This window comes from Ranitomeya variabilis, chromosome 4 (genome assembly GCF_051348905.1).
Source record: "Ranitomeya variabilis isolate aRanVar5 chromosome 4, aRanVar5.hap1, whole genome shotgun sequence".
NCBI classification, from domain to species: Eukaryota; Metazoa; Chordata; class Amphibia; order Anura; family Dendrobatidae; genus Ranitomeya; species Ranitomeya variabilis.
Genome location: NC_135235.1, coordinates 732867871 through 732893950, shown reverse-complemented (window position 1 = coordinate 732893950; position 26080 = coordinate 732867871). Strand labels below are relative to the sequence as shown.

Below are 26080 nucleotides of genomic sequence, written 5' to 3'. Positions count from 1 at the left end.
AAATTATTTTTCAGCCCCCAGTTTTGTATGTTCCCGAGGGTAACAGGAGAAATTGGACCCCAAAAGTTGTTGTCCAATTTGTCCTGAGTGCGCTGATACCCCATATGTGGGGGGGAACCACCGTTTGGACGCATGGAAGGGCTCGGAAGTGAAGGAGCGCCATTTGGAATGCAGACTTAGATGGAATGGTCTGCAGGCGTCACATTGTGTTTGCAGAGCCCCTAATGTACCTAAACAGTAGAAACCCCCCACAATTGACACCATGTTGGAAAGTAGACCCCCTAAGGAACTTATCTAGATGTGTGGTGAGCGCTTTGACCCACCAAGGGCTTCACAGAAGTTTATAATGCAGAGCCGTAAAAATAAAAATAAAATTTTTTCCCACAAAAATTATTTTTCAGCCCCCAGTTTTGTATTTTCCCGAGGGTAACAGGAGAAATTGGACCCCAAAAGATGTTGTCCAATTTGTCCTGAGTGCGCTGATACCCCATATGTGGGGGGAACCACCGTTTGGATGCATGGGAGGGCTCGGAAGGGAAGGAGCGCCATTTGGAATGCAGACTTAGATGGAATGGTCTGCAGGCGTCACATTGCGTTTGCAGAGCCCCTAATGTACCTAAACAGTAGAAGCCCCGCACAAGTGACCCCATTTTGGAAACTAGACCCCCCAAGGAACTTATCTAGATGTGTTGTAAGAACTTTGAACCCCCAAGTGTTTCACTACAGTTTATAACGCAGAGCCGTGAAAATAAAAAATATTTTTTTTTTCCCACAAAAATTATTTTTTAGCCCCCAGTTTTGTATTTTCCCAGGGGTAACAGGAGAAATTGGACCCCAAAGGTTGTTGTCCTATTTGTCCCGAGTACGCTGCTACCCCATATGTTGGGGTAAACCCCTGTTTGGGCACACGGGAAAGCTCGGAAGGGAAGGAGCACTGTTTTACTTTTTCAACGCAGAATTGGCTGGAATTGAGATCGGACGCCATGTCGCGTTTGGAGAGCCCCTGATGTGCCGAAACAGTGGAAACCCCCCAATTATAACTGAAACCCTAATCCAAACACACCCCTAACCCTAATCCCAACAGTAACCCTAACCACACCTCTAACCCTGACACACCCCTAACCCTAATCCCAACCCTATTCCCAACCGTAAATGTAATCTAAACCCTAACCGTAACTTTAGCCCCAACCCTAACCCTAACTTTAGCCCTAACCCTAACTTTAGCCCCAACCCTAACTGTAGCCTTAACCCTAGCCCTAACCCTAACCCTAATGGGAAAATGGAAATAAATACATTTTTTTTTTCCCTAACTAAGGGGGTGATGAAGGGGGGTTTGATTTACTTTTATAGCGAGTTTTTTAGCGGATTTTTATGATTGGCAGCCGTCACACACTGAAAGACGCTTTTCATTGCAAAAAATATTTTTTGCGTTACCACATTTTGAGAGCTATAAATTTTCCATATTTTGGTCCATAGAGTCATGTGAGGTCTTGTTTTTTGCGGGACGAGTTGACATTTTTATTGGTAACATTTTCGGACATGTGACAGTTTTTGATCTCTTTTTATTCCGATTTTTGTGAGGCAGAATGACCAAAAACCAGCTATTCATGAATTTCTCTTGGGGGAGGCGTTTATACCGTTCCGCGTTTGGTAAAATTGATAAGCAGTTTTATTCTTCGGGTCAGTACGATTACAGTGATACCTCATTTATATTATTTTTTTATGTTTTGGCGCTTTTATATGATAAAAACTATTTTATGGAAAAAATAATTATTTTTGCATCTCTTTATTCTCAGGACTATAACTTTTTAATTTTTTTGCTGATCATGCTGTATGGCGGCTCGTTATTTGCGGGACAAGATGACGCTTTCAGCGGTACCATGGTTATTTATATCTGTCTTTTTGATCGCGTGTTATTCCACTTTTTGTTCGGCGGTATGATAATAAAGCGTTGTTTTTTGCCTCTTTTTTTTTTTTTCTTACGGTGTTTACTGAAGGGGTTACTAGTGGGCCAGTTTTATAGGTCGGGTCGTTACGGACGCGGCGATACTAAATACGTGTACTTTTATTTTTTTTTATTTTATTTAGACAAAGAAATGTATTTATGGGAATAATTTTTTTTTTTTTCATTATTTTGGAATTTTTTTTTTTTATTTTTTTTTACACATTTGGAAATTTTTTTTTAAACTTTTTTACTTCCCCCCGTGAGCGCCGCCGATCGCGCTGGACGTACTATCCCGTCCGTGGTCATGGGGGCCCACCCCACCTCGACGGGATAGTACGTCCGATGTCAGGAAGGGGTTAAGAATGTGATGGTGGGTTTCACAATTCCTACAAGTCTGAATGATTCTATGGCGCTGGCTATTCAGATTGATCGGCGTTTGCGGGAGCGCAAATCTGCTAATCCTCTGGCGGTGTTGTCTGAACAGACACCTGTTTCAATGCAATGTGATAGAAACCCCGATCCAGCAATGCAATGTGATAGAATCCTGACTAGAACCGAACGACAAAATCATAGACGACAGAATGGGCTGTGTTTTTACTGTGGTGATTCTACACATGTTATATCAGCATGCTCTAAACGCCTAACCAAGGTTGTCAGTCCTGTCTCCATTGGTAATTTGCAGCCTAAATTTATTTTGTCTGACTTTAATTTGTTCATTGTCTTCCTACCCTGTTATGGCGTTTGTGGATTCAGGTGCTGCCCTGAGTCTTATGGACTTGTCGTTTGCCAAGCGCTGTGGTTTTGTCCTGGAGCCTTTAAAAGTTCCTATTCCTCTCAGAGGAATTGATGCTACGCCACTGGCGGAAAATAAACCGCAGTATTGGACACAAGTGACCATGTGCATGACTCCTGAACATCGGGAGGTGATTCGTTTTCTTGTTCTGCATAAAATGAATGATTTGGTCGTGTTAGGTCTGCCATGGTTACAGACCCATAATCCTGTTTTGGATTGGAAGGCTATGTCGGTGTCGAGTTGGGGTTGTCAGGGAATTCATTACGATTCTCCACCGGTGTCTATTGCTACTTCTACTTCTTCAGAGGTTCCTGAGTATTTGTGTGACTATCAGGATGTATTCAGTGAGTCCAGGTCCAGTGCTCTTCCTCCTCATAGGGACTGTGACTGCGCTATAGATTTGATTCCTGGCAGTAAATTTCCTAAGGGACGATTATTTAATTTGTCTGTACCCGAGCATGCCGCGATGCGTTCTTATGTCAAGGAGTCTTTGGAGAAGGGGCATATTCGTCCATCCTCTTCCCCTCTTGGTGCGGAATTCTTTTTTGTGGCCAAGAAGGACGGGTCTTTGAGACCTTGTATAGACTATCGGCTTCTGAATAAAATCACTGTTAAGTTTCAGTATCCGTTGCCACTATTGTCAGACTTGTTTGCTCGGATTAAGGGTGCCAAGTGGTTCACCAAGATAGATCTTCGTGGTGCGTACAACCTTGTGCGCATTAGGCAGGGAGATGAATGGAAAACTGCATTCAATACGCCCGAAGGTCATTTTGAATACTTGGTGATGCCCTTTGTGCTCTCTAATGCTCCTTCAGTGTTTCAGTCCTTTATGCATGATATCTTCCGGAAGTATCTGGATAAATTTATGATTGTTTATCTCAGTGTCAGGATGGTGTTTCAGGTTTTGCGTGATAATGCCTTGTTTGTGAAGGGCTCAAAGTGTCTCTTTGGAGTGCAGAAGGTTTCCTTTTTGTGTTTTATTTTCTCCCCTTCTGCTGTGGAGATGGACCCAGTCAAGGTCCGAGCTATTCATGATTGGACTCAGCCCACGTCTGTTAAGAGTCTTCAGAAGTTCTTGGGGTTTGCTAATTTCTACCGTCGCTTTATCGCTAACTTTTCTAGCGTTGTTAAACCTTTGACGGATATGACCAAGAAAGGTTCTGATGTGATTAGTTGGGCCCCTGCAGCCGTGGAGGCCTTCCAGGAGCTGAAGCGCCGGTTTACTTCGGCGCCGGTTTTGTGCCAGCCTGATGTCTCACTTCCCTTTCAGGTTGAAGTGGATGCTTCTGAGATCGGTGCTGGGGCTGTTTTGTCGCAGAGAGCCTCTGGTTGCTCTGTGATGAGACCATGTGCTTTTTTCTCTAGGAAGTTTTCGCCTGCTGAGCGGAACTATGATGTTGGTAATCGGGAGTTGTTGGCCATGAAGTGGGCATTTGAGGAGTGGCGTCATTGGCTCGAGGGTGCTAAGCATCGTGTGGTGGTCTTGACTGATCACAAAAATCTGATGTATCTCGAGTCTGCTAAGCGCCTGAATCCTAGACAGGCTCGTTGGTCATTGTTTTTCTCTCGTTTTGACTTTGTGGTCTCGTACCTGCCTGGTTCGAAGAATGTTAAGGCTGATGCTCTTTCTAGGAGCTTTGTGCCTGACTCTCCTGGAGTCTCGGAGCCAGCTGGTATTCTTAAAGAGGGAGTAATCGTGTCGGCCATATCTCCTGATTTGCGACATGTGTTGCAGAGATTTCAGGCTGGTAGACCTGACTCTTGTCCACCCGACAGACTGTTTGTTCCTGATAAATGGACCAGCAAAGTCATTTCCGAGGTTCATTCCTCGGTGTTGGCAGGGCATCCGGGAATTTTTGGTACCCGAGATTTGGTGGCTAGGTCCTTTTGGTGGCCTTCCTTGTCACGGGATGTGCGGTCATTTGTGCAGTCCTGTGGGACTTGTGCTCGGGCTAAGCCTTGTTGTTCTCGTGCTAGCGGGTTGCTTCTGCCCTTGCCCGTCCCGAAGAGGCCTTGGACACACATTTCCATGGATTTCATTTCTGATCTTCCGGTGTCTCAAGGAATGTCTGTCATCTGGGTGGTGTGTGATCGTTTTTCCAAGATGGTCCATTTGGTACCCTTGCCTAAGTTGCCTTCCTCTTCCGATCTGGTTCCTTTGTTTTTTCAGAATGTGGTTCGTTTACACGGCATTCCGGAGAATATCGTGTCCGACAGAGGATCCCAGTTTGTGTCCAGATTCTGGCGATCTTTTTGTGCTAAAATGGGCATTGATTTGTCGTTTTCATCTGCCTTCCATCCTCAGACTAATGGTCAAACGGAGCGAACTAATCAGACACTGGAGGCTTATTTGAGATGTTTTGTTTCTGCGGACCAGGATGATTGGGTGACCTTCTTGCCATTGGCGGAGTTTGCCCTTAATAATCGGGCTAGTTCCGCTACTTTGGTTTCGCCATTCTTCTGCAACTCTGGTTTTCATCCTCGTTTGTCCTCGGGTCATGTTGAGTCTTCTGACTGTCCTGGGGTGGATTCCGTTGTGGATAGGTTGCAGCGGATTTGGAATCTTGTGGTGGACAACTTGAAGTTGTCACAGGAGAAGGCTCAGCGTTTTGCCAACCGCCGCCGCGGTGTGGGCCCCCGACTTCGTGTTGGGGATTTGGTTTGGTTGTCTTCTCGGTATGTCCCTCTGAAGGTTTCCTCTCCTAAGTTTAAGCCTCGCTTTATTGGTCCTTATAAAATTTTGGAAGTTCTTAACCCGGTTTCTTTTCGTTTGCATCTTCCGGTGTCGTTTGCCATTCACAACGTGTTCCATAGGTCTTTGTTGCGGCGGTACGTTGTGCCTGTGGTTCCGGCTGTTGAGCCTCCTGCTCCGGTGTTGGTTGAGGGCGAGTTGGAGTACGTGGTAGAGAAGATCTTGGATTCTCGTCTCTCTAGACGGAGGCTTCAGTATTTGGTCAAATGGAAGGGCTATGGTCAGGAGGATAATTCCTGGGTGGCCGCCTTGAATGTTCATGCGGCCGATTTGGTTCGTGCCTTCCATGCTGCTCATCCTGGTCGCCCTGGTGGCCTTGGTGAGGGTTCGGTGAACCCTCCTTAAAGGGGGGGTACTGTTGTGAACTATACTCCTTGGCTCCCTCTTGTGGTCACTAGTGATTTGGCACTTGGATTGTCTTTTACCAGGTTGGTACTCACCTGCTTCGTTAGGCCTGGGGTGTTGCTATTTAAACTTCCTGGATTCTCAGTTCAGTGCCTGGCATCGTTGTAATCAGTTCATTTCTGTTTGCTCCTGTCTTCAGGTCCTGGTTCTTTGCAAGATAAGCTAAGTCCTGCTTTCTTATTTTTGATCATTTGCATTGTTTATATTTTTGTCCAGCTTGTACAAAATGTGATTCCTGATATCGCTGGAAGCTCTAGGGGGCTGATATTCTCCCCCCACACCGTTAGTCGGTTTGGGGGTTCTTGGATATTCAGCGTGGATATTTTGCAGGGTTTTTGCTGACCATATAAGTCATCTTACTATATTCTGCTATTAGTCAGTGGGCCTCTCTTTGCTAAAATCTAGTTCATTCTTACATTTGTCTTTTCTTCTTACCTCACCGTTATTATTTGTTGGGGGCTTGTATTACTTTGGGGTCTTTTCTCTGGAGGCAAGAGAGGTCTTATTTTCCCTTATAGGGTTAGTTAGTTCTCCGGCTGGCGCGAGACGTCTAGGATCAACGTAGGCACGTTCCCCGGCTACTGTTAGTGTTTGTGCTAGGATCAGGTATATGGTCAGCCTAGTTACCACGTCCCTGTGAGCTGGTATTTATGTTTGCAGACTTTGCTGTAATCTCTGAGATCCTTTGCCATTGGGATTCATAACACCTGGCCACCATGGATGTGGAATCTTTGTACTCCAATATCCCACACCAGGATGGATTAAATGCCTGCAAATTCTTCCTGGAAAACACAGGGACTGAAGCGGATTCTGTGGTGAAATGTATAAAATTCATCCTCACCCACAATTACTTTGAATTTGACAAGAAGATCCATCTACAGGAAACTGGCACAGCATTGGAAAGTAAAATGGCCCCACAGTATGCAAATCTTTTCATGGCCAAGCTTGAAAGCGACTTTTTGTCCTCATGTCCCATCAGGCCTCTGGCCTACTACCACTACATTGATTCAAGAAAAGCACATCCAGCCCATGAATGGCAGCGCTTCCCAGGACTCACATTCAAAGATGATATTTCATATTTTTTTATTTCATAACTTAAAATAGAAGAGATACAACGCGTTTCGGATACAGTATATATCCTTCTTCAGGTATCATAAAAACACAGTACAAAGGGGATTTGTAAAAAAATATGAAATATCATCTTTGAATGTGAGTCCTGGGAAGCGGCGCCATTCATGGGCTGGATGTGCTTTTCTTGAATTACTCATCCTGTGTGAGCCTGACTCTGGCTCTTTCACTTGGATCCACCTGAGGCAAGCTGCAAGCCCTGTATATTGAAAAGTATCTCAGAGGGAATTTTGAGGATACATAATCTAAAGCCATTTCAGTCTTTTATCAGGTGAGTGCATAAAATTGTGCACCCTTTAAAGACTATAATATTGTGTTTACGCACTTAGGGCGCCGCGATTTGTCTGTTCTTCTTTCCCAAACAGGTTTTTTTGTATACCGCTACATTGATGACATTTTAATCATCTGGACGGAGTCTGAGCCACAGCTAAAGACGTTCCATGAACAGTTTAATCAATTTCATCTTACCCTCAACTTGACACTCAACTACTCCTGTACTGAAATTAACTTTTTGGACACCATCATTAAGCTGCAGAACAATAAAATAGAGACATCCCTGTATCAGAAGCCAATCGACCGTCCAACATACCTTAAATGGGGCAGTTTCCATCCAAAACACCTAAAAACTCTATTGTCTACAGCCAAGCCATCAGATGCAATCGCATATGTTCCAACCCCATGGATAGGGATGAACACCTTGGTCGCCTCAGAAAGACCTTTTTGAATCAGGGCTACCATCCTAGAACAATTGAAAACCAGATTACAATAGCCACCAGAATATCAAGGAATCACCTGCTACATTACAAAAGAAAATAACCGGGTACCTCTAGTAGTTACCTATAATCCAAATCTGGAGGTGCTAAGGGGAGCTGCACGGAAATTACAACCTTTACAACAAAAAGAAGCCCGATTACAATCCATTTTTCCAGACCTCCCCCCACTACTGTGTTTTAGGCAACCCCCAAATCTAAGAAGTATCATTGTCAGAAGCTCCCTGTCCTCTCCAAAAGCTGCAAGAACCTTTCCTTGCAACCAGAAAAAAAATGTAAAACATGTCCATTTTTAATGAATACGGACAAGATAAAGATCCCCAACTCACATCAGGACTACAAGATCCCAGGTACTTTCAGCTGCGTCACTTCTAATGTGGTGTACCTAATTATTTGTACTAAATGTCCAACTGGGGGTCTGTATGTGGGGGGAGACAGGGCAAAAGCTTAGAACAAGAATGAATTCTCACCGCCATACAATAAGAGAAAAAAGAATGGATCTACCTGTGGCAATACATTTTTGTCTCTCAAATCATAACATTATGTACATGAAATTACTTGTTTTAAAAGGTAGCTTCAAATCTAAGAGAGACAGAAGAGTCTGGGAATATAAACTGATGACGACCTTTGACAGTCTTAGTGCAGGAATGAATGTGTCGCATGGATTTATGTCTTTCTACATCAACTAAGGAACTTGCCCCTCAGACCATGTGGGATGATCACAACAGAACCAGACCCCAGAGGACAATAAAACATTCCTTATCTAAGAACTGGTCCAATATTTATGGACATAACTATTTATCACTCATGGTAATTCTGCCTCATGTCACCTGTCTAATCCATGGTTTTGTCTTTTTTCTGTGCTATGTTGTGCATAAATATGTGATTCTTCAGAATTTCTTTTAGTCTTTGCCTGATGAAGAGACCTGCGTAGTCTCGAAAGCTTGCAATTTGTTACCATCTTTTCAGTTAGCCATTGCAAGGTATCAACCACTGAGGACTCTAAATTCTAAATATTTTTGTTATTGTACAGAAATTCACACTTGGCCCTCACTGCTCAATTAATGTTGTCGATCATTAACTCCTTAACCCCATATGACGTACTATCCCGTCGAGGTGACCTGGGACTTAATTCCCAGGGACAAGATAGTACGTCATATGTGATCGGCCGCGCTCACTATCGCAGCTGACATCCGGCACAATGTGCCAGGAGCAGTCACGGACCGCTCCTGGCACATTAACCCCCGGAACACTGCGATCAAACATGATCGCAGTGTTCCGGCAGCATAGGGAAGCAGAGGGGGCTCCCTGCGTGCTTCCCTGAGACCCTCGGAGCACCGCGATGTGATCGCGTTGCTCAGAGGGTCTCCTACCTCCTCCTCCCTGCAGGCCCCGGATCCAATATGGCCGCGGGGCTGCTTCCGGGCCCTGCAATGAGGTGGCTTGCAAGCGCCTGCTCAGAGCTAGCGCTTGCAGTGCACATCAGATCGCTGATCTGACACAGGGCTTTGCAAAGTGTCAGATCAGCGATCTGATCCTATAATATGATGTCCCCCCCGGAGCAATGTTATAAAGTTAAGAAAAATAAAATTGACATATGTAAAGAAAAATAAAAAATTACCAAAAAAAAAAAATTGTTCCCATAAATACATTTCTTCATCTAAAAAAAAAAAATCAAACAAACAATAAAAGTACACATTTAGTATCGCCGCATCCATAACGACCCCTTCAGTAAACACCGTAAAAAAGAAAAAGAAAAAAAAAAAAAGGCAAAAAAACGCTTTGATATCATACCACCGAACAAAAACTGGAATACCACGCGATAAAAAATACGGATATAAATAACCATGGTACCGCTGAAAATGTCATCTTGTCCCGCAAAAAACAAGCCGCCATACAGCATCATCAGCGAAAAAATAAAAAAGCTGTAGTCCTCAGAATAAAGCGATGCAAAAATAATTATTTTTTCTATAAAATAGTTTTTATTGTATAAAAGCGCCAAAACATAAAAAAAGATATAAATGAGGTAATACTGTAATCATACTGACCTGAAGAATAAAACTGCTTTATCAATTTTACCAAACGTGGAACGGTATAAACGCCTCCCCCAAAAGAAATTCACGAATAGCTGTTTTTTGGTCATTCTGCCTCACAAAAATCGGAATAAAAAGCGATCAAAAAATGTCACGTACCGAAAATGGTACCAATAAAAATGTCAACTTGTCCCGCAAAAAACTAGACCCCACATGACTCTGTAGACCAAAATATGGAAAAATTGTAGCTCTCAAAATGTGGAGACGCAAAAACTATTTTTTTCAATAGGATTAGGGGATGTGTTTGGGTTAGGGTTTCAGTTATAATTGGGGGTTTCCACTGTTTAGGCACATCAGGGGCTCTCCAAACGCGACATGGCGACGCATCTCAATTTCAGCCAATTCTGCGTTGAAAAAGTAAAGACAGTGCTCCTTCCCTTCCGAGCTCTCCTGTGCGCCCAAACAAGGGTTTATCCCAATATTTGGGTATCAGCGTACTCAGGACAAATTGGACAACAACTTTTGGGGTCCAATTTCTTCTGTTACCCTTGGGAAAATAAAAATTTGGGGGCTAAAAAAACATTTTTGTGGGAACAATTTTTTTTATTTTCACGGCTCTGCGTTATAAACTGTACTGAAACACTTGGTGGTTCAAAGTTCTCACAGCACATCTAGGTAAGTTCCTTGGGGGGTCTAGTTTCCAATATGGGGTCACTTTTGGGGGATTCTACTGTTTCGGTACATTAGGGGCTCTGCAAACGCAATGTGACACCTGCAGACCAATTCATCTAAGTCTGCATTCCAAACAGCGCTCCTTCCCTTGCGAGCTCTGCCATGCACCCAAACGGTGGTTCCCCCTCAGATATGGGGTATCAGCGTACTCAGGACAAATTGGACAACAACTTTTGTCTTCCAATTTCTCCTGTTACCCTTGGGAATATACAAAACTGGGGGCTAAAAAATAATTAAGGTGAAAAAAATAAAGAATTTTTATTTTCACGGCTCTGCATTATAAACGTCTGTGAAGCACTTGGTGGGTCAAAGTGCTCACCACACATCTAGATAAGTTCCTTAGGGGGTCTACTTTCCAAAATGGTGTCACTTGCAGGGTGTTTCAAGGTTTAGGTACATCAGGGGCTCTGCAAACGCAACATGGCGTCCCATCTCAATTCCAGTCAATTTTGCATTGAAAAGTCAAACAGCGATCCTTCCCTTACGAGCTCTGCCATGCACCCAAACAGTGGTTTACCCCCACATATGGGGTATCAGCGTACTCAGGACAAATTTTACAACAACTTTTAGGGGTCCATTTTCTCCTGTTTCCATTGGTAAAATAAAAGAAATTGGAGCTGAAGTAAATTTTTTGTGAAAAAAAAGTTAAATTTTAATTTTTTTTAACATTCCAAAAATTCCTGTGAAACACTTGAAGGGTTAATAAACTTCTTGAATGTGGTTTTGAGCACCTTGAGGGGTGCAGTTTTTAGAACGGTGTCAAACTTGGTTATTTTCGATCATAGAGACCCCTCAAAATGACTTCAAATGTGATGTGGTCCCGAAAAAAAAAAATGGTTTTAAAAATGAGAAATTGCTGGTCAATTTTTAACTCTTATAACTCCCTAACACAAAAAAATTATGGTTCCAAGATTATGCTGATGTAAAGTAGACATGTGGGAAATGTTACTTCTTTAGTATTTTGTTTGAACTTTTTTGCCTTTAAAATTACAGAGATATGTCAAAGTTGGAAAATTGTGAAATTTTCAAAATTTTCGCCACATTTCCATTTTTTTCATAAATAAAAGCAGGTAATATCAAACAAATTTTACCACAATCATGAAGTACAATATGTCACTAGAAAATCTCATAATCATCAGGATCTGTCATAATCATCAGGATCTGTTGAAGCATTCCAGAGTTATAACCTCATAAAGGGACAATGGTCAGAATTGTAAAAACTGGCCTGGTCACTAACGTGCAAACCACCCTTGGGGCTTAAGGGGTTAAAGCAAAGTTTGGCCAGAAAGACTGGACCTGGTCTTATAGGGACCATATGAGCACATTCAGCAGCACAGAAGGGAGAGAAGGTAGATTCAGAAAATAAGATATCAGGGTTATAGGAAGCCAACAGCATAATTACCCTCCGCTTTCTCTTACAGGCCCATCATAATAATGTTCCTCAAGTGATTTTCTAACTTGTCAGTACATTCTACGTGTGCTGTCATTTGGCTTTGTAGTTTACAGATCTGGGCAGGTAACGGTCACAGTCTTCTATCCCCAGAGGGTAGGTGGATCCTGCAGGTTGTAAGCTCTATATAAAAGGGCTTTAATGCCCAAAGTCATTTGAACAGTTTTGAATGGAGGAGAATGTTGTGGTCTAGAGGCAAAATGGCGATCATGGTAATACAGCCGGACTACACCACGGACAAAGCAGCCACAGACGGTGACTGAGAAGAATCTGTGACTTCTCTGCATTTAGTGGTTACTACTCACCTGGGTAGTCATATGTGGGAATCTCCTCTTTACAACACTCATCACCCCTCACATATGTCTCTGTAGTATTAATATGGGTCAGATATTCACCCTGAAACAAATATTGAGAAAAATCACAGACAGATGGAGAAGTCACATCTATGATAAGCTCTAATCCTGCCATCTCCAACGTTCTCATTACACAAGTATAAAACATAATACTGGGGGATAAAACAAGACTGAGCACAAGACCTTCACAGCCATCTACACATCATAGGGGAGATCTCATGACACCTTCTCTCCATCTACCTGATGATCCTGAGGAACATTGGGATCTTCTTGTTTACAGTCCTGTGGAAGAAGAGGACGGGAACATCTCTCTGGTGTTGTCCTGTTACTGGATAGATCTGGAGGAAACACATACAGGGACTGAATTCATTCTTTACATACAGATAATTATAGGCCATGTGTATTTAGTCCTGTCTATTACCTGGTGATGTGAGGGGCTGGGGAACCTCCATCATGATGTCCTTGTACACATCTTTGTGTCCTTCTAAATACTCCCACTCCTCCATGGAGAAATAGACGGCGACATCCTGACACCTTATAGGAACCTGACACATACAATGATACTATGATCCCTCCGATCCCTTCATAGCGTTACTGTATAATGTCCCAGCATTCCCAGCAGTGTCACCTCTCCAGTCAGCAGCTCAATCATCTTGTAGGTGAGCTCTAGGATCTTCTGGTCATTGATGTCCTCATGGATCAGGGGGTGAGGTGGAGGACCCATGATTGGGCTCAGGGGTCTTCCCCATCCCTCAGACACAGGGTCTTGACAACTCTCACTAGAGGTCTTCTTCACTACTGTGTAATCCTGGTTATGGAGAGACACATTAATAAATCTCACTACAGACATTTCCAGAGTCCTCACCTCTCCAGTTCTATCCATTTGTTATTCCCATAGATGAGAATGATGTAATGTGACATCATCAGAATCTCTCACCTCTCCAGTAAGCCGGAAGAGGATCTCTAGGGTGAGGTGTAATATTTTCTCTGCCTTCTTTTCTCTGTCCATATCCATCTTTGATGGATAAATCAGGAAAATTTTCTTATGTAGATCTTCACCGAGAGGATCCGATATTGTAGAGACCTGAATGAGAAGAAGATGAGCCGATGTAACATCATAAAAATCCTGTGTAATAATACAATTACTGGAGATAATAAGGGGAAACATATGAGATTTATTATTTTACAGTATTCAGTTTTCTTCTTTACATCTACTAATAAAACCGATATATTTTAGGCCACAGACAACAAGCAGTTTCTTCCTCGGAGTCGGCAGCTGAATACGTTCCTCATAGACTCATCTTCCATAACGCTAATTCTCGTCTCATTTCCCGACCCTGGAATCGGCATTAGTAATACTGTAGGAGATATTCATTACACGTGACAGGAGAAATAATGACTTCATGATGAGGACGACATCTTCATCTCCTACTACGGCTCTAGGAACAGATCTGTCCAGAGTCGGTCACTGACTCCATCACCACCGGCCGTCTATATGAAGGTTTCCCGTCTTCCCCGCACTGTAATCTTCTATCACGTTAGATCTCAGCTCTGATTCACACACAGAAGTTTGAGGCTTTTATAAAAGCTTTTTTGTTTCCACAAACACCGCAAACAAAATTATCTGATCACAAATAGAGATGGGAAAACCCAAACAGTAAAGTTCGGCGTCCGTACTGAACACCTACTGTTCGGGCACCGACACAGAACACGGACTTCACCAGAAAATCAGTGTTACTGTTCGGGTTCGGCTGTCCGAATACCGGGTGTTTGCTGCGCTGTCATGTGCATGACAATGGGGCAAACACCACTTCTGATCGGTGGGGAAATCCTTCCCGCCGGTCAGAGCTCTCAGCTGTGATCGGAGGTATAAAGTTTACCTCCGGTCACTGGTGTCAGCTGATGGGACTACTGCTCCCATCATCTGATACCTGCAGCTACTAATTAGTGAGAGGAGGAGCTGCGGATGGGAGTTTTCATTAGCTGCTCCTGCGCTGTAAATAAACAATTAAAAAAAAAAAAACTAGCGTAGGTTTTACTAACAAGCCAAACGAAACTCACAGTTGGGGGCTGCAACCCTCAGCTGTCAGCTTCAGCAAGGCTAGATAAGAAGAATAGAAGGGTCCCCATGCTGTTTTTTTATTTAAATAAATAATTTAAATAAACGGCGTGGGGTCCCCCCATTTTTGACAACCAGCCTTGCTAAAGCTCACAGCTGGGGGCTGGTATTCTCAGGTTGGTAAGGGGTCATTGTGAAGAAAACAGATTGTATCTTAATTTCCTAGACATCCATGTTTTTGGAAACCAAAAAGAACTGATTTTTTATCTGTATATTGGCTTTTGAATTTAAGTGTTTATGGCTGGTGGGTCAAGAAGACAGACTTGCCAACTGATATACTATCTAACATACTGTGTAAAGGTACCTTCACACGAAACGACTTTGTAACGATAACGATAGCGATCCGTGACGTTGCAGCGTCCTGGATAGCGATATCGTTTAGTTTGACACGCAGCAGCGAACAGGATCCTGCTGTGATGTCGCTGGTCGCTGAATAAAGTTCAGAACTTTATTTGGTCGTCCGATCGCCATGTATCGTTGTGTTTGACAGCAAAAGCAATGATACCAGCGATATTTTACACTGGTAACCAGGGTAAACATCGGGTTACTAAGCGTGGCCCTGCGCTTAGCAACCCGATGTTTACCCTGGTTACCCGGGGACCTCGGCATCGTTGGTCGCTGGAGAGAGGTCTGTGTGACAGCTCTCCAGTGATCAAACAGCAACGCTGCAGCGATCGGCATCGTTGTCGCTATCGCTGCAGCGTCGTTTCGTGTGAAGGTACCTTAAGGGTACTGTCACACTCTGCAACTTTCCAACGATCACGACCAGCGATACGACCTGGCCGTGATCGTTGGAAAGTCGTTGTGTGGTCGCTGGAGAGCTGTCACACAGACCGCTCTCCAGCGACCAACGATGCCGAAGGCCCCGGGTAACCAGGGTAAACATCGGGTTACTAAGCGCAGGGCCGCGCTTAGTAACCCGATGTTTACCCTGGTTACTATTGTAAATGTAAAAAGGGACCTGACGGACACCGGAATGTGAGTATGTACTGTTTGTTTTTTTTTACTTTTACGATGGTAACCAGGGTAAACATCGGGTTACTAAGCGCGGCCCTGCGCTTAGTAACCCGATGTTTACCCTGGTTACAAGCGAACGCATCGTTGGATTGGTGTCACACACACCGATCCAACGATGACAGCGGGAGATACAGCGACAAAAGAAAGTTCCAAACGATCTGCTACGACGTACGATTCTCAGCAGGGTCCCTGATCGCTGCTGCGTGTCAGACACAGCGATATCGTATGGATATCGCTGGAACGTCACAGATCGTACCGTCGTAGCGACAAAAGTGCCACTGTGAGACAGTACCCTAAAGGTACCTTCACACGAAGCGACGCTGCAGCGATAGCGACAACGATGTCGATCGCTGCAGCGTCGCTGTTTGGTCGCTGGAGAGCTGTCACACAGACCGCTCTCCAGCGATCAACTATGCCGAGGTCCCCTGGTAACCAGGGTAAACATCGGGTAACTAAGCGCAGGGCCGCGCTTAGTAACCCGATGTTTACCCTGGTTACCAGCGTAAAATCTAAAAAAAACAAACAGCACATACTTACATTCACGTCCCCCTGCGTCCACTTCCTGACTGACTGAGCGCCGTACAGTGAGAGCAGAGCGGTGACGTCACCGCTGTGCTGCTTTCACTTTCACTTTGCGGCGCTGAGTCAGAGGAGGAAGCAGACTGCAGGGGACGCAATGTGAGTATGTGCTGTTTATTTTTTTTACATTTTACGCTAGTAACCAGGGTAAACATCGGGTAACTAAGCGCGGCCCTGCGCTTAGTAACCCGATGTTTACCCTGGTTACCAGTGTAAAATATCGCTGGTATCGTTGCTTTTGCTTTCAAACACAACGATACACAGCGATCGGACGACCAAATAAAGTTCTGGACTTTATTCAGCGACCAGCGACATCACAGCAGGATCCTGATCGCTGCTGCGTGTCAAACGAAACGATATCGCTAGCGAGGACGCTGCAACGTCACGGATTGCTAGCGATATCGTTATAATGTCGTTTCGTGTGAAGGTACCTTAAGTCTGTAATAGTGACTGTGCATAGGGTGTGTTAAGCTTTGTTTATTCATGTGTGCTGATATGCTAATAGTGCTACGTAATCCCATCACCATTGTTTACCTTATTTTGATGTTGGACTGAAGGACCCTGGGTAATTCTAAAAAGAGCTTACAGGCCTCTAGTATAAAAGAGACTTCTTTTCTTCTGGTAAGGAACTCTTCAGGATCTTAGCCGAGGGTCTGTCGGACCCGGCTGAAGAACACAGGACTGCTCTCGGATATCTCCCTACGCTTGTTGTTACCTCCTCTCTGTGTGCATACCACAGATGGAGTAGTGACCCTGGGAGCAAGGACGTAACATCTACCATTATCTCGGTGAGTCAGCGGAAGGGTGAGACCCTGTAATGTGCACCATCTTGGGGTAAATGGTGGGATCGTTCTGTTTGCTATGGTGTGTTTTAGTTCAATAAAGTATTGCCACACTGTTTTACCTTAACCCTGTGTTGTCTGTGTAGTGTATTGCCCACCGGGAGATAGAGCGGGCGTTCAGTGGTATGAGCCCTGGTCCATGCAGTCTTGCTAAAGACAGCCGGGCCAGCGGACGAGAGCACCCACTGACCCCGTTTCTCCACAGTCATTGATATAGTCCCCCCAACCTTAAAACAGGAGCCCGTAGCCATCCAGAAAAGGCGCATCTATTAGATCAAAAGGGGAGAAGCCAGCGCTGTTTGTGGTCAGAAAGCAATACAAAAAGTGCACATGCACATATTAATTTCTAACTGTATATCAAAACGAGACATATAGCAAACAATTGATCAATTGTTTGAGCCACCCCGCCACGTCAAGGCATTCTCATAGGGCAGTCCTACTCTACGATTTTTATATTCGCTGTGCCATTACGGCCTCCTTAATATGTTAGAAGCAAGACCACATTAATCCCACTCTACGTTTTTTTATAATATTTGCTGTGCCATTAGGGCCTCCTAAATGTATTAAAAGCAGGACCATATTGAATAAAAACCATACCTGCAACATTTCTGAATCAATCCCATGGCGCCAGAAAGGTTATGCGCAAATAAAGGTCGACCAGGTCCAAACATAGACATTTCATATCTGACCTCCACACTGCCTGACCAGCACCATAGATAAAGAGAGACAGGCCCATCTATTAGATGCACCATTACTGTGCTTTACCCGGCTCTTCCCACTTGCCCTGTAGTGGTGGCAAGTGGAGTTAATATTTGTGAGGTTGATGTCACCTTTGTATTGTTAGGTGACATCAAGCTCACGGCTTAGTAATGGAGAGGTGTCTATAAGACACCCATCCATTACTAATCCTATAGTTGTATGGTAAAAGACACAGCCAGACTAAAATCCTTTATTTGAAAAAATGACACGGACTCCTTTATTAATCTCAATTAAACCATACTTACTGCATCGCCTAATCCCAGCGAATAAAATAAAAATCCAACAATATACCATACCTGTCCGTCGCAGTAACCCGTATCTGTGGGATAATTAGTTTTCAACCAGTATGACGCCAAGATGTGACCAATCCGGCTGAAAACTACTGGTGAATGAGCTCCTGAGAGCGCAGCATCTGTGAGCAGGTTGTGGGATGCAGTGATGCAAGAGAGGCAGAGCAAGGGTTAACAATTTGAACAGATTTAATATAACAGGGGTTAAACTCCTCGTAGGGAGATACAAAGGGAGGTTGAACAGTACAGTGGCGGATAAGCAACAAAAGTGAGCAGTAAACATAATAATGGCAGTTCCTGAAAATCACTTATCGTATCAAAGGCCTCTCAGTCTTTAGCTGTAGCTTTGGAGACAATGGTGCCAGCAGCAGGTGGTGTGGTTCCATTGGGATCTATCATGCAACGGTCCTTCTTCTGGCAGCACCAGTCGGTCTCCGGTACCTTCCGCTGAGCCCCTAGTCCATAGGTTGGTGCGGGCCACAGCAGGGCCGCAGCAATTCCAGAATCCGGCGTAGGGTGGTCCACGAGGATTAATTGGTCAGGCCACAAAAGTCTATCTGGTGCACGGCTCTCTCTCAGCAGCCCGGGCATTGTGCTCACAGATGAGGAACACACGGCAGCTCCCAGTCTGGTGAAGGCAGGACACCCAACTGCTCGGTCCTTCCTGGACACTTGGGTGATAGCAGGGACTGGTGGGCGCAGAGCAACGCAGCGTGGGTGCTCAAGGGAAGGAGCACACTCTTCAGCCTGATGCTCGCTCTCTGCCCGTACCAAAACTGACTGCTTCAGAGTGCGCATTTCTTTGGGCACGTGCCCTGCTACTGGGTCAGGGGTTCAGTCAGGGCTTTTAAGCCTTTCCCCGGACAACAAGGGAAGCAGCCTCAGCAGTTCCGGGCCCGGTGCAGTGCAGGATCCTGCAGTCCAGTGCTTTTCCTTACACATCATTCACCAACGGTGACATCATCGAGGCCAGGCTGAACTGCGGTGACCTCCGAACCGTGGGAAAATGCCAAAGATGAAGTCACCGCTGGTGAATGATGGTGTGCTGGCAGCAGCTCATTCACCAGTGGTTTTCTGCCGGAACGGTTACATATTGGCGCGGTCCTGGTTGAAAACTAATTATCCCCCAGACATAGATTAAAGCATGGGACAAAACGAAGGACAGGTATGGTACATTGTTTTTTTTTTCATGTTATTTTTATTACAGGAGATCAAGGGCTTCACTGGGATTACTGGGATCGAGGGCTGGTATTCTCACGCTGGTAACGGGCCATTTATATAGCCCCCCCAGCCTAAAAACAGCAGCATGCAGGTGCCCAACAAAGAAGCACATATTAGATGTAGCGGTGGCAAGTGGGTTCATATTTGTGGGGTTTGTCACCTTTCTATTGTCTGGTTACATCAAGCTCACAACTTAGCAATGGATAAGTGTCTATAAGACACCTATCCATTACTAATCCTATAGTTACATGTTAAATAAAGGTACAATCAGAATAAAGTCTTTTATATGAAATAACACTAAACACAGTTTTACATTTTTATTAATACGCCTAATCCCAGTGAAGCCCTCGATCTCCTGTAATACAAATAAAAAATACATATATACCATACCTGTCCGTCAGCTTCTCCCACGCCGTAATCCATGGCTGGGGGCTAGTTTGCAACCTGGAAGGTGCCAAGATGTGACCGCCCCGGCTGAAAGCCACTGGTAAATGAGATGCTGAGAGCGCAGCATCATTGACCAGAGTGACATCATCACTGGCATTTTCCCATGGTCATGAGGTCACCGAAGTTCAGCCCGGACTTGATGTCACCGCTGGTGAATGATGTTGCGCTATCAGCCGGGACGGTTGCATCTTGGCACCGTCAAAGTTTAAAACTATTTAGCCCCCAGACATGGATTACAGCGTCGGACAGAACAATAGACAGGTATGGTATATTGTTGGTTTTTTATTTTATTTTTACTACAAGAGAACAAGGGCTTTGCTGGGATTAGGGTATGCAGTAAGTATGGTTTAATTGAGAATAATAAAGGAGTCTGTGTCATTTTTTCAAATACAGGACTTTAGTCTGGCTGTGTCTTTATGTACCATACAATTATAGGATTAGTAATGGATGGGTGTCTTATAGACACCTCTCCATTACTAAGCCTTGGGATTGATGTCACCTAACAATACTGTCACGATGGTATGAAATATCATAAGTTTAGTTCTCTTGCTAGCATGCTGTGGGCTAAGCCCCCCTCCTTGGAGTGATTCAGCAACAGCTCGTAGCTGCAAATTCCTGACTTTCCTTCTCAGAGAGTGTGGGGGTTATGAGAGCCAAGGTATTTACGACCGGCATTTCCTGCCGTGTAAGCTCTTATCCAGCTATAACTGGACTAGAAACTTCTAGAATCTATGAAAGTTCTTTGTTCTGTTTTTCTAAGATATTACGCAAACCGTTTAAGTTAAGACCACAAAAACATATATTTTTAATCTCCATCGAAGCATCTATCCAGCACTCTAAAGACGAGTTTCTAACTCCATCTGGTAAAGAAGTAGGGATTTCTCGGTAAATATGTATCCCAGAAAGGACATATTTGATCTCATTAGAATGCCCACGTTAATCCGAGATGAATGCTGGGTTTGTTACGACTATGACATGTTGTGTAGCGAAGTTATAGAAAGTAGATAAATTTAAGGTTGAAGTACTCAGAATGTAGAGAGAGGAGGGTTTGGAAAAGCCAGCCCTTTCTGTGAGGTCACAGGCTGTAGGTTTTAAGTGCTGGCCGGCGTCCAAGAGAGTGAGATTTGAGTTTTTACCTGAAGAGCCCAGAGTGCACGCCTGATGCACTGGGATAGATGGAAAGTTCCCCTAGCCTGTTGCCTGCAATGCTTTGAACAACTGTAAGTGTTATTTCTCATGTTATTTCCTGTTTTTTTATAATTGCCTTGTACATATTTGCAATTGTCTCATTTGTAACATCTTTGTAAAATATTTTGATAAAGCACTGCCTACATTTTGTGGGGTATATTATTTCATGCCAGTTCTTTCTCCATGCTCTAAAAGCGTACCCTAAGTCTTCTGAAGGGAAATTACGCTACTGTTTTGGGTTAGCTTCGGACCCGTTTAATCGAAGCTGGTGGCAGTAATACCGTGTACTGTGAAGGCCTTTGGGTGTCACCTGTTATGACCCCAATGGCAGAGGGTCTCAGAAGTAATTACCAAGTCTGCAAACACAAAAAACCAGCTCATAGGACAGTGGTAACTGGGCTGACCGTATAACTAATCCTAGCACCACAAATAGCAGCAGCCGGGGAACGTGCCTACGTTGGTTCTAGACGTCTCGCGCCAGCCGGAGAACTAACTAACCCTAGAAGGGAAAAGATAGACCTTTCTTGCCTCCAGAGAAAAGACCCCAAAAGTTGGATACAAGCCCCCAACAAATAATAACGGTGAGGTAAGAAGAAAAGACAAACGTAAGAATGAACTAGATATTTAGCAAAGAGAGGCCCACTGACTAATAGCAGAATATAGTAAGATGACTTATACGGTCAGCAAAAACCCTATCAAAATTTCCACGCTGGATATACAAGAACCCCCGAACCGTCTAACGGCCCGGGGGGAGGATACCAGCCCCCTAGAGATTCCAGCAAAATCAGGAATCACATTTAGTACAAGCTGGACAAATAAATAAGAGCAATGCAAATAACCAAAAAACAAGGAAGCAGGACTTAGCTTAATTTTGCAAGAACCACGACCAGCAGACAGGAGCAAACAGAAAGGAACTGATTACAACGATGCCAGGCACCAGACTGAGAATTCAGGAAGTTTATATAGCAACACCCCTGGACTAACGACCCAGGTGGGTGCCAAACTAGGGAAAGACAATCCCAGAGTAATATCACCAGTGACCACAAGAGGGAGCCAAAAAAGTCTAATTCACAACAGTCACCGTAGCGACTGCGGCTTGATAATTATTGTTCCTGCCTGAGCGGGAGTAGTTTATCGCGTCGCTGCAGCGTGCCCAATAGCCAGTACAAAGCAGGCAGCCTTTCTGGCGACTATTTACTCTAGGTGCAGTACCTAATCTGACCTGACAGTAAGGGGGGCGCCAGAGAGCTGCAAGGTTTAAGTGGAACTGTAAGCGGGATACACAAATCCCTGCAGTACATGGTATAATGAAGAGCAGTGGGATACCTAAAATAAGCCCCTGCTGTAAATTAAGAGGTCAATAACCTTGTGTGTGTTTTTTTTTATCACATTGTGGCAGTGGAGGGATAACTAAGATAAGCCCCCTGCACATGTGATAGCCATCTGTTGGTCTAAAGTCACCCCAATCCGTGACATATTGGTGGCAGTGGTCAGGAATCCCTGTGGATTTTGTGACAAACTGCTGGCCGCGGCTAAGAGATCATGACAAATGCAAAGGTGAAATCAACCCCACAAATATTAACCCCACTTGCCACCACTACAGGGCAAGTGGGAAGAGCCAGGCAAAGCGCTTGAAAAGGTGCCTCTAATAGAGGCACCTTTTCTAGGCAGCTGCAGGCTGCTGTTTTTAGGCTGTGGGGCCTATATCCTCCTCCACTGTGTGAGTTCTCTGGTGTGTAACAAGATTACATTTGTGGTTAAAACATTTCCCACATGCTGAACAGGAAAAAGGCTTCTTCCCTGTGTGAGTTCTCTGGTGCATAACAAGAATAAATTTATGGTTAAAATATTTCCCACATTCTGAACAGAAAAAATGCTTCACTCCTGTGTGACTTCTCTGGTGCTTAAACAAATTTGTTTTATGGTAAAAACACTTCCCACATTCTGAACAGGAAAATGGCTTCTCCCCTGTGTGAGTTCTCTGGTGTGTAACAAGAAGACTACGTTTGTGATTAAAACATTTCCCACATTGTGAACAGGAAAAAGGCTTCTCCCCTGTGTGAGTTCTATGGTGCTGAACCAAATCTGATTTCTCGATAAAACATTTCCCACATTCTGAACATGAATACGGCTTCTGCCCTGTGTGGATTCTCTAGTGCTTAACCAAATCTGATTTTAGGTTAAAACATTTCAAACATTCTGAACACCAAAAAGGCTTCTCCCCTGTGTGAGTTCTATGGTGCACAACCAAATCTGATTTTCGGTTAAAACATTTCCTACATTCTGAACAGAAAAAGGCTTCTCCCTTGTGTGGGTTCTTTGGTTTATGGTATTTCCATATACTGAATGTGAAAATGACTTATTTTCTTTAGGAGCAGCTTTTGTTTTAATGCTTATTTTGTGACTTTCATTTTCCTTTGTAGTCAGTAATAAATCAGAAGACAGGACCTGTTTCAAAGGATCAGATGACAGATCTTTGCTGTGAAGGGATGATGGTATATCTGAAGTCATGGCATTCAATACAGTTGCATCCTGTGGGATTTTGAGATCATCTGATTTAAAAACTGAAGATGTCAGCTGTCCCTCTGATCTCCGGGTACAGTCATCTGCTAAGAAAAAAACAATTATTTTTGAATAAAATATCCTTGAATTTTATATTTTTGAACATTTTTTACTTAGCTTGCCATTTTTATGTACAGTTTATGTAAAAAACTGGAATTATTTACCAAGACAATGACAGTTCACAGTCTAATAGAAAACCGTATTAGATTAATCAGTAGTGCGTGGTGTTCAACTGTGTTTATTCTGTCTCCCAAATATTGCCTAAAAAGAAACCAACCAATGCTATGTAGGCGAAAATAATATCAATTCTCATCTCACAAAAAACAAGTCCCCACTCAGGTCCATCATCTGTCAATGGAAAAACAGAGGTTCCCACACTATTAGTGGCTCAATAGCTGTTGAAATGCAAGAGGGTTTCCATAAACCAATCCAGGAAAATCTGCTCTCACTTCTGAGTCTTGCAGTGTGCAAAACCAACATTTAGGATCCCTGTATTTAGCAATATTATAGTGAGCACAATTTGGGCACTAAGTGCTGGGTAATAAAATGGCAAATGTGTAATTTTTCACTCTCCAAATTCCACTGCATGTTAATTTCTGGAAAGTGGCTGTGAAATCAAAATATTCAGTCCTCCTACACACGTGGTAAAAATTGTTGTTACCCCTCGTTTAATGACAGAAAATCCCACAACAGTCACCAAAATTACTTGAATCTGACAAAAGTAATGATAAATTATCTATGAAAATGAACAAATGAGCGTCAGACATTGCTTTTCAACCATGCATCCACAGAATTAAGAAAGAATAAAACTCATGAAATAGGCCTGGACCAGAAATTATGGTACCCCTGAAAATGTGACAAAAGGGACATTTTAAATCAAGGTGTGTCCACTAAGTATCACAGGCGTCTACAATCTTTTTTATTTATTATTACTTTTGTTAGAGTCAAGTTATTTCTGTGACCATTGTGTGTTTTTCGGTCATTAAACGAGGGGTACCAACAATTTTGACCACGTGTGTATAGATGATAATCCTCAGTGAATTAATTTATAAAATGGAATCACTTTATTGGGATTTCGACTGTTCTGGTTTTCTGTCATTTAGATATATTAGGGCTAGGGTTGATCGAATAGCTTTTGCATAACTCCTTATCCTAATAGCTATAGCGCTTACAGAATAGTTGCCTTGGGAACCTTGTTACATGGAGCGCTCCCGATAATCATCTGTTCAGGGCTTCAGCTGCCTGTGTTGTGGCTGTGTGACAGTCACAACACCTACAGTACATACAAAGCCTGTACCTGTTTTGGGGCTATCCATGCATGTGTTGTGACTGTCACACAGCCACGAAACATGCAGCAGCGACACCGAACAGTTCATTATCAGGAGCGCTACAGGTATCCAGGTTACCAAGGTAGCTATTCAGGAAGCGCTATAGCTATTCGGATAAGCACTTATCTGAAGCTATTCGATAAACCCTAGTTAGGGCTTCTGCATATGGTGTGTCGAATCTCCTCTGGGATCTGTTCCTTCTGTCCAGCTGGAGTAATCTGCTCCCTACTTCAGCCATTTGGAAAGTACCACACCCTACTAAAGCTCAAAGCATATGGCCGGAATCTGCCAGAAACAGCGTTGTTCTCCTCTGGTTCAGTCCTCTGTGCTCAGCTTGTGAAATATTACACATTTAAAAAGAACTGTGTATAATAGTGCAGAGCTGAGGTGTCTTAAAGGGAACCTATCAGCAAGATTGGGCACAGTAACCTAAAAACACTCAGGTTGATGCCGTTATACTGATTACATTGATACAAGGTTATGAAATCTGTCTTGTGGTTGTTGCTTAATCTGTATTTGTAGCTTTCAGTTAATGAGATTCTCGTGCTCTGGGGTGGAGCTGTGGGCATGACTGTGGGTGGGGCTTTATGCGGTGCCCTGATTACATATGCAGCTGAATTGGCTTATGACAGGTCACTGATGGAGAGCTTTTTTTTTTTTTTTTTTTTTTTAAGACTATCAGGGAGTTACAGACTCACATAGAGAGGCACATCATTCCCACCACAATTAAACTATCACATAGAATCAACAGGTAAAAAAAAAAACATTTTTTTACTATATGTTACATTCTCAACAACAACGTATGTACGAAGGAAGAACTTCAACATTAAACCGGAGTTGCACTCATTTATGGCGGACCATTGAGGCTAATATGAGTCCTGACCAGAAGAGTAGAGAAAATAATATTGCTCCCGATTTCAGGAGGGATTGTACAGTAATCTGAATTCCTTAGGATCGAAAACATAATGTCATTTATAACATGGAGTGAAGCCATGAAACGAGGGCTCGAGCCATGCCAACACATCTCCTGCAGGGGTGAATAAATGTAGATTACAGCCATCAGCCACCCACAGCTTAGAGATATATCATGGCACAGGTGTAATGGATTTTATGCAGTTTATCACAATCTTCCTTGATGTTAGTTGGTTCTAAAAGAAATTGAAATTTCAGGATAAAGGGAAACTCTGCTGTTATTGTACAATCAATGTGAATACTTTCTGCCCAATGATGACAAAAGTATTCTAGGAGTGATACCTTTATTGGCTAACCAGAAAATAATATGTTTGCAGCTTTCAGAGCACAGTGGCTCCTTCAGGCAAGATTACAAATAGGTTAATAAGAAAAAAGTACAACACTTAAGGAATACT

The 26080-nt window shown here is 43.6% G+C and overlaps 1 protein-coding gene across 1 annotated transcript in view; it reads right to left on the bottom strand.

Moving 5' to 3' along the window:
- LOC143768255 (uncharacterized) overlaps positions 1 to 26080 on the bottom strand; it is a 73643-nt gene that overhangs the window by 33199 nt on the left and 14364 nt on the right. Inside the window, exons 6-11 of the mRNA XM_077256948.1 lie at positions 23272 to 23432; positions 13299 to 13445; positions 12990 to 13169; positions 12783 to 12906; positions 12602 to 12699; positions 12314 to 12404 (exon numbers count right to left, since the gene is read on the bottom strand). Of these exons, the coding sequence (XP_077113063.1) occupies positions 12314 to 12404; positions 12602 to 12699; positions 12783 to 12906; positions 12990 to 13169; positions 13299 to 13445; positions 23272 to 23432 (801 nt within the window). The remainder of the gene's footprint in view (positions 1 to 12313; positions 12405 to 12601; positions 12700 to 12782; positions 12907 to 12989; positions 13170 to 13298; positions 13446 to 23271; positions 23433 to 26080) is intronic.